General features: G+C 55.9%; 2 protein-coding genes across 3 annotated transcripts; one reads left to right on the top strand and one right to left on the bottom strand.

Moving 5' to 3' along the window:
- Nucleotides 1-170: 170 nt before the first annotated feature.
- Nucleotides 171-3287, bottom strand: LOC135410426 (zinc metalloprotease ZmpB-like). The gene has a single exon (XM_064647127.1). The coding sequence runs from the start codon at nt 3166-3168 to the stop codon at nt 754-756; it is 2415 nt and encodes an 804-aa protein (XP_064503197.1). The 5' UTR covers nt 3169-3287; the 3' UTR covers nt 171-753.
- A 4772-nt stretch (nt 3288-8059) lies between these two features.
- Nucleotides 8060-14236, top strand: LOC135410424 (retinitis pigmentosa 1-like 1 protein). Of its 2 annotated transcripts, XM_064647122.1 has the most exons (2): nt 8060-9426; nt 9460-14236. In XM_064647122.1, exons 1-2 carry the CDS (start codon nt 8721-8723, stop codon nt 13923-13925), a joined length of 5172 nt encoding a protein of 1723 aa, XP_064503192.1. In that variant the 5' UTR covers nt 8060-8720; the 3' UTR covers nt 13926-14236. The 2 variants fall into 2 exon arrangements, with proteins under 2 accessions (XP_064503192.1, XP_064503191.1); XM_064647121.1 differs by having other exon boundaries at nt 8063-14236.
- The last annotated feature ends 543 nt before the right edge of the window (nt 14237-14779 follow it).

The following is a 14779-nucleotide window of genomic DNA, read 5'->3' as shown; positions in this document are numbered from 1 at the left end:
TTTATTTTCTTTGTCACTTCCTGGGCAAACGCATTGCAACTGTGGTAAAATTTTTAGGAATATAAGGCAATGTTTAATTATTATAAGTAATTATAATAAGATGGTATCATTATATATATATAATATGCTGGAGTATATATTAATAATTACTGTGACGTCCAACCAATAGGTTTTTTTATTATATTTTATTTTTAATTTATTGTTTTTTAATAATTTGCTATAACAATTATTTATTTTAGCCAACTTTCATTTGCTGTGGAATAGCTGTGGACGTGGCAGTCCTGCAGGGAGGTTCTGGGAGCAATATGTCCTGGGTTGGCTCATTCCTAACAGCAGGAGCAGTCAGGAATTGAGGAGGTGTCGCTGGTCAGTGGTGGAGTCGGAAGGTGGTCAGTGGTGTCTCTGGAAGTGTTGGAGAAGCACCTGGATGTGGCCCTTGGGGACGTGGTTTCGGGGTGATTCTGGTGGTGCTGGGGGACGGTGGCACTGGGTGATCCTGAAGGTCTCTGCCAGCCTTGAGGATTCCCTGTGGTTCCCCGCTGAGCCACCCTGGCACGAGCCGGCCCCCATCGGCGCTGGTTTGGCGCTGCCACGTCGGAAACTGTTTGGTCTCGGTGAGATCCACTTGGAGTGATCCCAAGCAGCCAGGGATTGGTCATCCTGCAGGAACATGTGCATGCAGTGCCCTTGGGGTGCAGGGCAGGCTCCGGGCCAGCTGCTCTGTCCAGGCCTGGCCCGGCGCTGGAGCGGGGCCTAATCCTGGGGCTGTCCCGGCCTGCAGGCGTGGAACAGCCTGAGCAGAGCCCCGAGCACCCGCCAGAAACTAGAGGGGCCCTGGGTCTGTGTCCCTGCCTCTGCCACCTGCCTGTCCAAGGTGGGAGGAGCTGCAGCCCCTCGGGGGGCCTGGGCCTCCGGCTGGGGAGTGGATGCACAGACTGGCCCCACTGAGCATGGGGCGGGCGCCTGGCACTCAGCCCACGCCTCGCGAGGGACGGGCACTGGGAGCCCCTCTTCCGCAAGGATTCCCAGCCTGTGTTCCGTGCCTTGACCTTGGGACAGCTCCAGGACACCCAACTCTTCCCACTCGTCCTCCTCCTGGGTGCTGCGGGCGGTCACACATTCGCAGTCCTCCAGTGACAGCTCCCTGTCACTGTCATCTCCACGCTGGGACTGCTCTGAGTGTCTCTTAACTTCCCTTTCAGACAACTCTTGGCCAATGCAGTCTTCCTCCTGGGAAAGCTCTTGGCCGATGCCGTCTTCCCACTGGTAGCTATCGACTTCTTTCTCATCCTGCCACTTGCAAAGCTCCAGCTCGTCGTAGAATTTCCAGTTGTTCTCATCCTCGGCAAACGCCCCCTCCTCGGTCTCCTGGACTGCCAGGACTGCCCCCCCTTCTCCCCCTGCCTGCTGCCCACTGAGGGCCTTGGGTTCCACATAGGTGAACACAGGGGAGGAGAGGCAGCAGGGGCTGTGTGGGAGAGAGTCCAGGCTCTCCGGCCTGTCTGCAGTCCCTGTTGTTAACATTCCTGTAGCCCCGGTTTGTTCCATGTCTCCCTGTTCCTCCAGCTGCTGGTCAAATCCCTGGATCTCAAGCTCAGCCTTCTTCAGGATCTCAGTGGCAATGAGCTCGGCCATGTCCAGCAGGACCTGGCTGCCCTCTGAGGGGCTCTGTGGGCCAGGGACTGGGCTCTCTATCCGTGATGTTCTTTCTTGCATTTCTGCAGCTGTGCTTTGTTCCATGGCTCCCTGTTCCTCCAGCTGCTGCTCAGATCCCTGGATCTCAAGCTCAGCCTCACTCAGGATCTCAGGGGTGATTTGCTGGTCACTGCCCAGCAGGGCCTGGCTGCCCTCTGAGGGGCTCTGTGGGGCAGGGACTGGGCTCTCTATCTGTGATGCTCTTTCTTGCATTTCTGCAGCTGTGCTTTGTTCCACATCTTCCTTTTCCTCCAGCTTCTGCTCAGATCCCTGGATCACAAGTTCAGCCTCACTCAAGATCTTAGTGGTCATGAGCTCAGCCATGTCCAGCAGGACCTGGCTGCCCTCTGAGGGGCTCTGTGGGGCAGGGACTGGGTTCTGTGTCTCTGCTGCTCTTTCTTGCACTTCTGCACCCATGCTTTGTTCCAGGTCTCCCTGTTCCTCCAGCTGCTGGTCAGATCCCTGGATCACAAGTTCAGCCGCACTCAGGATCTCAGTGGTCATGAGCTCAGCCATGTCCAGCAGGACCTGGCTGCCCTCTGAGGGGCTCTGTGGGGCAGGGACCGGGTTCTGTGTCCCTGCAGCTGTTTCTTGCATTTCTGCAGCTGTGCTTTCTTCCATGGCTCCCTGTTCCTCCAGCTGCTGCTCAGATCCCTGCATCACAAGCTCAGCCTTGCTCACGATCTCAGGGGTGATTTTCTGGCCAGTGCCCAGCAGGGCCTGGCTGCCCTCTGAGGGGCTCTGTGGGGCAGGGACCAGGCTCTCTGTCCTTGCTGATGGCACCAGCTCCCCAAAGCTTGGAGAACCTTCTGCCTTTGTCTCCTCAGGAGCCACAGGCTCCTGGGGCTCCTCCTCCTCAGCAGCTCCATCTGGGACAGGAGCTGCTGGCTCAGCCTCTGTGGGACTCAGCGGGGCAGGAGCTGGACTGGGCAGGTCCTGGGCTGCCTCTGCTGCCACTGCTGTGCCCACACTGCTGGGAGAGCTGGGCCTCTCCTGGGGAACAGCCAGGGTGTCCCCAGCACTCACGGGTTTGTCCCAACTGCTGTAACCAACATCAGCTCCCCCCTGAGACAGCCTTTTGTAACTCACACCTTCCCTTTGGGGCAGCTCTTGGACTGTCACACGTTCTTCCCACTGGGTCACCTCGTGGTATCTCACACCACCTTCTTCCCATTCGTGCAGCTCCTGGACTGTCACACTTTCTTCCCGTTGGTACAGCTCCGGGTGTCTCCCACAACTCCACTGGGAAAGTTCTCGGACTCTCACGTCTTCTTCAAATTTGTAGAGCTCTCGGCGTCTCCGGCCTCTCCGTTGGGAAGGTTCTCGGACTCTCACTTCTTCTTCCCATTCATAGAGTTCTTGAAGTGTCAAATCTTCTTCCCACTGGGACAGCCCCCTCCTGGGTGTGTCGTCTGCCAGCCAGCTGGGCAAGGGGCTGGAGCACTGGGACTTGGGCTTCCTCTTCTTATCCATCTCTGTTGTCCTCTGCTGGACAGGGATCCATGGAGCTGATTCCACCTTGGAGAGGGGCTCTCGTGGTTGTGGGCACCCCAGGGCTCTGTGCCCATCACAGGGCTCTGTGCTGGGGGTGGCCCTTTGTGACACGGGCACCTTCCAGGGCCCTTTGTGAGGCGGGACATGGGGGTGCCCAGAGACTCTTGTGACATCACAGAGCCCTGCCCTGCCCGCGGGGGTTTGAGGGGCACAGAGCCCTGGGGTGCCCACAACCACGAGAGCCCCTCTCCAAGGAGGGAGCAATTCCCTGCAGAGGACAACAGAGATGGATGAGAACAGGAGGAACTCCAACTTCCAGTGCTCCAGCCCCTTGCCCAGCTGGCTGGAAGACGAGTCACTCAGCGAGCACTGGCTGGGGACAGTGGGTGAGTCAGACCTGCCACTGTCAGGGACTGAGGGGGGGTCCTTTGGCCGCGGGGATGACGACTGGAATTACGACACCGATCCAGACCTTTCCCACTTCGGAGATGTTACCGAATGGGAAGAAGATGAGACAGAAGATGAGACAGAAGAAGAGACAGAAGATGGGACAGAAGAGGAGACAGAAGATGAGACAGAAGAGGAGACACTCCAAGAACTCTGTGAATGGCAAGAAGAAGTGAGAGTCCAAGAATGTTCCCACCAGAGAGCCAGGAGACCTCAAGAGCTCTACAGATTTGAAGAAGACGTGAGAGTCCGAGAACTTTCCCAGTGTTGCTGTGGGAGACACCCAGAGCTGTACCGCCGGGAAGAGACTGTGAGACGCCAGGAGCTGCACGAATGGGAAGAAAGGGGTGTGAGATACCATGAGCTGACCCAATGGGAAGAACGTGTGACAATCCGAGAGCTGCCCCAAAGGGAAGAAGAAGAGACCTATTCAGAGCTGTCCCAATGGGGAGGTTTGAGAGGCCAAGAACTTCCTCAGTGGGAAGATGTGGGACTACAAGAGCTGACCCAGCAGGAAAGTCAGAGATACCATGACCTGACTCAGCAGGAAGATGTGGGAGCCCGTGGACTGTACCAATGGGAAGACAAGAGAGATTCAGAGCTCTTCCAAGTTGTAGACAAGACAGACAAGGATCAACCCCAGAAAGAAGCATATGGTTCCCAAGAGCTGCCCCAAAGGGAAGGTGTGAGTGACAAAAGGCTGTCTCAGGGGGGAGCTGATGTTGGTTACAGCAGTTGGGACAAACCCGTGAGCGCTGGGGACACCCTGGCTGTTCCCCAGGAGGGGCCCAGCTCTCCCAGCAGTGTGGGCACAGCAGTGGCAGCAGAGGCAGCCCAGGACCTGCCCAGTCCAGCTCCTGCCCCGCTGAGTCCCACAGAGGCTGAGCCAGCAGCTCCTGCCCCAGATGGAGCTGCTGAGCAGGAGGAGCCCCAGGAGCCTGTGGCTCCTGAGGAGACAAAGGTAGAAGGTTCTCCAAGCTTTGGGGAGCTGGTGCCATCAGCAGGGACAGAGAGCCCGGTCCCTGCCCCACAGAGCCCCTCAGAGGGCAGCCAGGCCCTGCTGGGCACTGACCAGCAAATCACCCCTGAGATCCCGAGTGAGGCTGAGCTTGTGGTCCAGGGATCTGAGCAGCAGCTGGAGGAACAGGGAGACCTGGAACAAAGCACAGCTGCAGAAATGCAAGAAAGAGCAGCAGAGACACAGAACCCAGTCCCTGCCCCACAGAGCCCCTCAGAGGGCAGCCAGGCCCTGCTGGGCACTGACCAGGAAATCACCACTGAGACCCTGACAAAGGCTGAGCTTGTGATGGAGGGATCTGAGCAGCAGCTGGAGAAACAGGGAGACCTGGAACAAAGCACAGCTGCAGAAACACAAGAAACAGCTGCAGGGATAGAGAGCCCCGTCCCTGCCCCACAGAGCCCCTCAGAGGGCAGCCAGGCCCTGCTGGGCACAGACCAGCAAATCACCACTGAGATCCTGAGTGAGGCTGAGCTTGAGATCCAGGGATCTGAGCAGCAGCTGGAGGAACAGGGAGACCTGGAACAAAGCACAGCTGCAGAAACACAAGAAACAGCTGCAGGGACAGAGAGCCCAGTCCCTGCCCCACAGAGCCCCTCAGAGGGCAGCCAGGCCCCACTGGGCAGCGACCAGCAAATCACCCCTGAGATCCTGAGTGAGGCTGAGCTTGAGATCCAAGGATCTGGCCAGCAGCTGGAGGAACAGGGAGACACGGAACAAAGCACGGGAGCAGAAACACAAGAATGAGCAGCAGGGTCACATGGTTTTCAACCGTAAGAAATTAAAGGGAAAAAATCGGTGGCTTTTATCAGCCTTTCTTTCTCCAGCCCCCACTGGGAGTCACCTTTATAGTTCCCTTTTCCTTCTGAGTGCATTGAGACCAAATTCTACACTTCAAGACTTAAATCCACATTTAAAGTCGTTACTTAATGGAAAGACAGGCAAAACCATCCAGGTTGGCAGGGATGCCAGAGGGGAAGGACGTGGTAGTGACAGCAGGAGTTTCACCACCAGCTCCTTTGTTTCAGCAAACCTGGCAAATCCAGAGCCCATGAACCCATGGAATTGGGTCAGTCAGATGGCTGAGGCACTTTATGGAGCCTTGTTCCCTTTGATACCTTCCCTGTGCTGTGCACTTTCACTTCCCCTCTTTCCATCTCAGCCCAGCCCAGCTCTGTCTCTCCAGCATTATCCGTGACTGTGACCCCTCTGCAAGTCAGGAATTGGGAAGGAACCACATTTTTCCTTCCTCAGAGCTTGTGCCTTCCCACTTGCTCTGATTTGGAAGCAAAACTCTTTTTTCCTGCTCAGCTGTGCTGTTCATTTTCACCATGGATGGCTCAAACAGTGGACACTGGCACTTCAAACCAGTGCAAGGAATTGGAAAATTGGAGTGAAAATAAATCATCCGGAGCCACAATTAATCTGTCTTCTGCCACTCACTGGACTTGGAGCAGGTTCCTGGTAAATGATGCACGGGAAGTGTATGAAAACAGGAGGAAATTTGATTTTACTGCTTGTGTGATGTGATGCAGCCCTGAAAAGAAGTGATGCTTTTCCACACGTGTGTGCACACACGCCTAAAGCACGTGAACCCTTAGTCCCACACTGATTCTTTGCACCCAGCTGTTGCCTTTTTTCCTGCTGTTGCTCATTTGAGCTTAAATGTTTGCAAAGTAAATCAGATCAGAGGAAACAAGAAAACAAGTTTAAAAAAAATCAAAAACCCCACTGACAAAACTGCAAAAGGAAGTTTTTTTTCTCACAGCATAGTTTTTCTTTTACTAAATCTTTCGCCAGTAGATATGTTGATCCTGAGTACCTCTTTATGCCTTTTGAATCACATGTATTTATTAATTATTTATAATTTGAACCCCAGGTACAACAGACTAGTGCAATCAGAACTAGTTTCTACTGCAAATAGACTTAAGAATTCGGGGGTTTTACCCCAAAGAGACTAAACCCCGTGTGTTTAGTGGCACCTCTCACCCAGCTGGTCCTGGTATCCCCACAGGTGATTTTTGCCCTGAGGCGAATTTCATACACCCGACCTGCGGCAGGTTTTGAAATGGATTCCAAACTCCATTTACGTTATTCAGCAGTAATTTTTTTTTTATGATTTGTTTTTATTATTTATTATGCCTTTTGAACTCTATGTACTACAGAGTGCCGCGAGCAAAACTAGATGTCTATCCCAAAGAGACTAAAAGCCTAGTTCATCCGGGAGAAAAACCCCTGGGGTTTTAGTGTATTTGGGATAAAAGACTAAACCCTGTGTGTTCAGTCTCACACCTCGCACAGCTGGGACCAGGTCGCGGCGTCTCCACGGGTGGTTTTTGTGCTGGTGCAGCCGTGTGGTGACTGATTCCTGAAGGACTGACCCTATGGAAGGGACCCCCCCTGGATCAATTCCTTAAGGACTGATCCTGTGGAAGGACTCAAGGAAGAGAAGTTCCTGGAGAACTGTCTCCCATGGGAGGAACCCCATGCTGGACAGGGAAAGGACTCTTTGCCCTGAGCAAATGTTTGATGAAGTGACCATGAAACCCATTCCCCTTTCCCAAAGTGATTTAGCCAGAATTTACTTCATCATGGCTGGGCTTCGTGAACCAAGATTTGGGAAGGCTTTATCCACATTTGTTGCATGCACGTTGGTGACTTATGAGGCCAATACGAGACAGACATATCTGATTGTAAAAGGCACAGCAGAAAGACTCCTTAGATGGTGTATTCTGCAGAACACGGTTCTTTCTGCGTTGCCTTTTCTCCTCGAGAGTGATCCTGCACGTGTTCTCAAAGGAGACAGCTGCGTTATAGATGGTGTTTCTCCAGGCCTCCCGATTTGAGGCCAGAGTAGACCAGTTATGGTGATCAATATGGCCAAGGCTGAGATGGTGTTTCAGGGAGTCCTTGTATCTTTACTTATTATTTATTTATTTATTGTGCATCTTGAACTCCATGTACAACCGGCCAGTGCAATAATACAAATTAGTTTTCTATCCCAAACAGATCAAAAAACTAGGGATAAAACAACTAGGTTTTTAGTCTGTTTGGGACAGAAGACTAAACCCTGTGTGTTTGGTCTCACCTCTCACTCCACCGGTCCCGGTATCTCCACAGGTGATTTTCGCGCTGGTGCAGCCGTGTGATGACTTTGACTCACCCGCCCACAGCACTTGGGGCTGGTTTCCGAACGGAGCTCCACTGATGTTCCTGAGCAGCAGTTTATTGCCCCTTTATTAGTCCGTGCCCCGGCCGGAGCGGCGCTGGCGGGAGCCGCTCTCCCCCCGAGCCCTGAGGGCGCAGCGATGGCGGCGCCGCTCCCTCAGCGCCGCCCCGGGGCGGAGCGGGCGGCCTTTGGCGCCGGGCCGGGCCCGCGGGTGCTGCGGGCTGCGCTCGGCCGTGGCCGCCCCCGCGGGTCCCCCCTCATGCCAGGAATGACCCCGGGGAGTGGGATCACACACGTGCTCCCCGTATTTCCCAGTGTTCAAATCCCCTCTGCGCGCAGGGTCACAGCCCGGGGACTGTCACCTCCACCCCACTGGGAAATCGGGGGGCAGAGGAGCAGGGAACAGCCCCGAGTGGGTGCAGGGAGCCCGGGTTCTCCTGGAGCCCCTGGGAAACACCAAAGCTCCACATAATAGTTTGGAAAATCTCGCAAGGCTCAGCCGAGCGCTGCGCTCGCCCCGTGCCCTGCACAGGCAGGGCCCCTTTGCGGGTGCCACCGCGGGGATGGGGTGCTGGGCTGGCAGCACCAGCTGCGGGCAGTGCCTTTCCTCAGACTTGTTCACCAGCCGCTTTATTTCCTTAGAACACTTCCCTAGAGAGAAGCAGTACCTGGAGGGCAGAGCCTCTTTTGTCCTGTGCTTTCTCCCGGCACTTTCCACTGGAAGGACATTCCCCATTGGAGCCAGTCCCCGCCAGGGCTCCGGGCACAGCGGGGGCTGCAAGGCCACAAGTGCCGGGGCTGCCCCGGGCCGGGTCCGGGCGGTGCCGCTGTCCAAGGGGGGCCGGGGGTGGCCCTTTGTGACACGGGCGCCTTCCAGGGCCCTTTGTGACATGGGACATGAGGGTGCCCAGATACCCTTGTGACATCACAGAGCCCTGCCCTGCCCGTGGGGGTTTGAGGGGCACAGAGCCCTGGGGTGCCCACAACCACGAGAGCCCCTCTCCAAGGAGGAGCAGCTCCCTGCAGAGGACAACAGAGATGGCTGAGGACAACAGGAAGCCCAAGTCCCAGCCCCACAGCCCCTTGCCCAGCTGGCTGGAAGACGAGTCACTCAGCAAGCACTGGCTGGGGACAGTGGGTGAGTCAGACCTGCCACTGTCAGGGACTGAGGGGGGGTCCTTCGGCCGCGGGGATGATGACTGGAATTACGACACCGATCCAGACCTTTCCCAATTCGGAGATGTTACCGAATGGGAAGATGAGACAGAAGATGAGACAGAAGATGAGACACTCCAAGAGCTCTGTGAATGGCTAGAAGAAGTGAGAGCCCAAGAATGTTCCCACCAGAGAGCCAGGAGACCTCAAGAGCTCTACAGATTTGAAGAAGACGTGAGAGTCCGAGAACGTTCCCAATGGCGCTGTGGGAGACACCCGGAGCTGTACCGCCGGGAAGAGACTGTGAGACGCCAGGAGCTGCACGAATGGGAAGAAAGGGGTGTGAGATACCACGAGGTGACCCAGTGGGAAGAACGTTTGACAATCCGAGAGCTGCCCCAAAGGGAAGGACGTGTGAGAACCCGAGAGCTGCCCCAAAGGGAAGGACGTGTGAGAACCCGAGAGCGGCCCCAAAGGGAAGAAGAGACCTATTCAGAGCTGTCCCAATGGGGAGGTCTGAGAGGCCAAGAACTTCCTCAATGGAAAGATGTGGGAGTTCAAGACCTGACCCAGCAGGAAGGTCAGAGATACCATGACCAGCCTCAGCAGGAAGATGTGGGAGCCCGTGGACTGTACCAATGGGAAGACAAGAGAGATTCAGAGCTCTTCCAAGTCGCAGACAAGACAGACAAGGAGCAACCCCAGAAAGAAGAGTACAGTGCTCAAGAGCTGCCCCAAAGGGAAGGTGTGAGTGACAAAAGGCTGTCTCAGGGGGGAGCTGATGTTGGTTACAGCAGTTGGGACAAACCCGTGAGCGCTGGGGACACCCTGGCTGTTCCCCAGGAGGGGCCCAGCTCTCCCAGCAGTGTGGGCACAGCAGTGGCAGCAGAGGCAGCCCAGGACCTGCCCAGTCCAGCTCCTGCCTCGCTGAGTCCCACAGAGGCTGAGCCAGCAGCTCCTGTCCCAGATGGAGCTGCTGAGGAGGAGGAGCCCCAGGAGCCTGTGGCTCCTGAGGAGACAAAGGCAGAAGGTTCTCCAAGCTTTGGGGAGCTGGTGCCATCAGCAGGGACAGAGAGCCCGGTCCCTGCCCCCCAGAGCCCCTCAGAGGGCAGCCAGGCCCTGCTGGGCCAGCAAATTACCATTGAGATCGTGAGCGAGGCTGAGCTTGAGATCGAGGGATCTGAGCAGCAGCTGAAGCAACAGGGAGCCATGGAAGAAAGCACAGCTGCAGAAATGCAAGAAACAGCAGCAGGGACACAGAGCCTGGTCCCTCCTTCACGGAGCCCCTCAGAGGGCAGCCAGGCCCTGCTGGACATGGCTGAGCTCATGACCACTGAGATCCTGACAAAGGCTGAGCTTGAGATCCAGGGATCCAGCCAGGAGCTGGAGAAACAGGAAGACCTGGAACAAAGCACAGCTGCAGAAATGCAAGAAACAGCTGCAGGGACAGAGAGCCTGGTCCCTGCCCCACAGAGCCCCTCAGAGGGCAGCCAGGTCCTGGTGGGCACTGACCAGGAAGTCACCCCTGAGATCCTGACAAAGGCTGAGCTTGAGATCCAGGGATCTGAGCAGCAGCTGGAGGAACAGGGAGACCTGGAAGAAACCACAGCTGCAGAAATGCAGGAAGGAGCAGCAGGGACAGAAAGCCCAGTCCCTGCCCCACAGAGCCCCTCAGAGGGCAGCCAGGTCCTGCTGGACATGGCCGATGGCATCAGTACTGAGATCCTGAAGAAGGCTGAGCTTGAGATCCAGGGATCCAGCCAGGAGCAGGAGGAACAGGGAGACCTGGAGGAAAGCACAGCTGCAGAATTGCTAACAATTCCAGCAGAGAGTACAGAGAGCCCAGTCTCTGCCCCACTCAGCCCCTGCTCCCCTCCCAGCCCCGTGGCTTCCAGCCTGGAAGTCCTGGTTGCCAGTGAGCCCCAGGACACAGAGGAGAGGTCAGTCCTGTCAGTGCAAGAGACTGAGGAGGGAACCTTGGTTGGGGAGGAGAAAGAGTGGAAATCATCCACTGACCAGGACCTGTCCCAAGGGGAAGAGGTCAGAGACCCACAGCTGTCCCAGTGGGAAGAGGACATCACCTCTATCATCTCTGACAAGGCCTTGGGCCCAGGGAACCAGGAGGATGCCCAGCCTGTTCGCCAAGAGAGGCCCAGCTCTCCCAGCAGTGTGGGCACAGCGGTGGCAGCAGAGGCAGCCCAGGACCTGCCCAGTCCAGCTCCTGCCCTGCTGAGTCCCACAGAGGCCGAGCCAGCAGCTCCTGCCCCAGATGGAGCTGCTGAGGAGGAGGAGCCCCAGGAGCCTGTGGCTCCTGAGGAGACAAAGGCAGAAGGTTCTCCAAGCTTTGGGGAGCTGGTGCCATCAGCAGGGACAGAGAGCCCGGTCCCTGCCCCCCAGAGCCCCTCAGAGGGCAGCCAGGCCTTGCTGGGCACTGACCATCAAATCACCCCTGAGATTGTGAGCGAGGCTGAGCTTGTGATGCAGGGATCTGAGCAGCAGCTGGAGGAACAGGGAGCCATGGAAGAAAGCACAGCTGCAGAAATACAAGAAAGAGCAGCAGAGACACAGAGCCCGGTCCCTGCCCCCCAGAGCCCCTCAGAGGGCAGCCAGGCCCTGCTGGGCACTGACCAGGAAATCACCCCTGAGATCCTGAGTGAGGCTGAGCTTGTGGTCCAGGGATCCAGCCAGGAAGTGGAAGAACAGGGAGACCTGGAACAAAGCACAGCTGCAGAAACACAAGAAACAGCTGCAGGGATAGAGAGCCCAGTCCCTGCCCCCCAGAGCCCCTCAGAGAGCAGCCAGGCCCCGCTGGGCACTGACCAGCAAATCACCCCTGAGATCCTGAGTGAGGCTGAGCTTGTGATGCAGGGATCTGAGCAGCAGCTGGAGGAACAGGGAGACATGGAACAAGCCACGGATACGGAAACAGTAACAACATTTACAGCAGAAAGGGAAGGGAGCCTGGTCCCTCCCCTACAGAGCCCCTCAGAGAGCAGCCAGGCCCTGCTGGATACAGACCAGTCCAGCACCAGTGAAGTCCTGATCAAGGCTAAGCTTAAGGGATCTGGCCAGGAGCGGGAGGAGCAAGAAGACCTGGAACAGACCTGGGATACTGAAACAATATCAACATTTACAGCAGAAAGGGAAGGGAGCCTGGTCCTGGCCCCACGGAGCCCCTGCAGCCCCTTCAGCCTCTCAGCTCCCAGCCTGGAAGCCCAGGCCCTCTGTGAGCAGCAGGAGGAGGCCGTGGTTGGGGAGGGCCAAGATTGGAAATATTATGTTGACCAAGAGATTTTCCAATGGGAAGATGAGGAAGAGCAAGATCTGTCCCAAGAAGAAACCAAAACCTACCAGGAAGTGTCCCAAGGGGGAGAGCGCAGGGAGCAGGAGCCGTCCCCTGGACCAGCCAAGAGCCACCAGGAACTGTCTGACTGGGACGGATACAGCGAGGAAGAGGAGCCCCAGGGGGAAGTAAAGAGCTACCGAGAAGAGTCCGACTGGGAAGAAAACATCAAGCAAGAGCAGTCCCAGGGAAAAAAGAGAAGCTACCAAGAAGTGTCCGACTGGGAAGAACGCAGCGAGGAAGAGCTGTCCCACAGAGGAGCAAAGAGCTACCAAGAGGTGTCCGACTGGGAGGAAAACATGGAGAAAGAGCAGTCCCAGGGAGAATCCAAGAGACGCCAAGAAGTGTCCGGCTGGGAAGAAAACACGGAGAAAGAGCAGTCCCAGGGAGAATCCAGGAGACGCCAAGAAGTATCCGACTGGGAAGACTACAGTGAGGAAGAGCTGTCCCACGGAGATGTGAAGAGCTACCAGGAAGCATCAGACTGGGAAGAAAACATCAAGCAAGAGGGAGTCCAGAGAGAATCCAGGAGATGGCAGGAAGTGTCCGATTGGGAAGAATACATCGAGGAAGAGCAGTCCCGAGCAGAAGTGAAGAGCTACCAGGAAGTGTCGGACTGGGAAGAAAACCTCGAGCAAGGGCAGTCCCAAGAAGTGAAGAAGTACAAAGAAGTGGCTGACTGGGAAGAGCTGCCTGACAGCAAGGGAGGGCTGTCCCATGGAGAAGCGAAGATCTGCCAAGAACCATCGGACTGGGAAGAATCCAGTGAGGAAGAGCAGTTCCAGAGAAAAGTCAGCGCCTTACAAAAACTGCTCAAGTGGGAAGAATCCAGCGAGGAAGAGCAATCCCATGGAAATGGCAGTAGCTACCCAGAACTGACCGAGTCGGAAGAAACCAGCATGGAAGGGCAGTTCCAAGGAAAATTCAGTGGCCTCCAAGAACTGCTGTCCGACTGGGAAGACTCCATTGCTGAAGAGCTTTCCGAAGACGAAGACTCCTTTGGCCAAGAGTTTTCTGACTGGGAAGTCTACAGACCCTCAATACTGTCCCGGTGGGAAGACGACAGCGACAGGGAGCTCGCGCTGCTGGACTGGGAACGCATGACCATCCGCAGCTTCGGGGTCAAGCCCTTGCGCCCCGAGGAGGACGAGTGGGAAGAACTGAGCTTCCTGGAGCTGTCCCAAGGTCAAGGCACGGAACACAGGCTGGGAATCCTTGCAGAAGAGGGGCTTCCGATGCCCGTCCCTCGCGAGGCGTGGGCTGAGGGCCGGGTCTGTGTCTCCCCTCCCCGGCCGGTAGCCCAGATCCCCCGTGGGGCTGCAGCTCCTCCCGCCTTGGACAAGCAGGTGGCAAAGGCAGAGGCAGGGACACGGAGCCAGGGCCCTGCCCCAGAGAGGCCCTGCCGCCCCCCCAGCCCCTGCCCTCCCCAGCCGGAGGCTCAGGCCCCCCGAGGGGTTGCAGCTCCTCCGACCTTGCGCAAGCAGGTGGCAGAGGCAGCGACACAGACTTGGCTCCCCAGGAAACGTCCCTCTCGTTTCAGGCAGATACTCAGGGCTCTGGGCAGGCTGTTCGGTGCCTGTGCCCCGGGACAGCTCGAGGATTAGGCCCTGCTCCAGCGCCGGGCCAGGCCCAGACCCCTCTGCAATTCTTCCACAGAAAATGACTCTACCACCGACTTTTGACACTTCCTCCAATTCTTGACGAGTCCTGCAGGGATGAGCAAAGACAGGAGCTGTTGCTCCCACAACCTCCCTGCAGGACTGCTATATCCACGAGTATTCCTAAACAAACGGAAGATGGCTTTAGTATGTTCACTAATTTAATTCATTAAGTTGGTTAAGTAACTATAGTTGTCGTTAAGTATCCAGTATCTCTATCTCTTTAGTTCACATTTATAGTTAAATAAAATCGAAGTGTTGTCAGCAAATTGTCTCATTTACACCTTAATTTGGGCAGAGGCATCTCTCCCTAATTGGATCAGAACACATGGGCAGGGACACTTTCCACTAGCCCAGGTTGCTCCAACCCCATCCAACTTGGCCTTGGACACTTCCAGGGATCCAGGGGCAGCCACAGCTTCTCTGGGCAACCTGTGCCAGGGCCTCCCCACCCTCCCAGAGATGTTCCTCGGATATTCCTTAAAGAACAATTCATCCATGTCATTGTCCTGCCTGGGTTGCCAAGAGCAGCCCGTGGACACACACCTGCTTCATTTGGTTGTCCCTCAGTTGTAGGGAACCAAGATTATATGACCCTGGGAAAAACTTAAGGGCAACTTGGTAAGATAAAAGTGGAAGTGGTGAGATGTATCTCTGTGTGTGGGAAATTGCTTGGGAGTATTTTTCTCATGGACAGTGAATGCTTAATTAAAAAGTAGATATAGAGAAAAGTTACTAACAGGAATTTACTGCTGATGTAATGGGGTATATAAACCATGAAAGAACTGTAATAAACGATT

The sequence above is a fragment of the Pseudopipra pipra genome, chromosome 2 (assembly GCF_036250125.1).
Source record: "Pseudopipra pipra isolate bDixPip1 chromosome 2, bDixPip1.hap1, whole genome shotgun sequence".
In the NCBI taxonomy this organism is placed as follows: Eukaryota; Metazoa; Chordata; class Aves; order Passeriformes; family Pipridae; genus Pseudopipra; species Pseudopipra pipra.
This window is presented reverse-complemented; position numbering and strand designations above follow the sequence as displayed.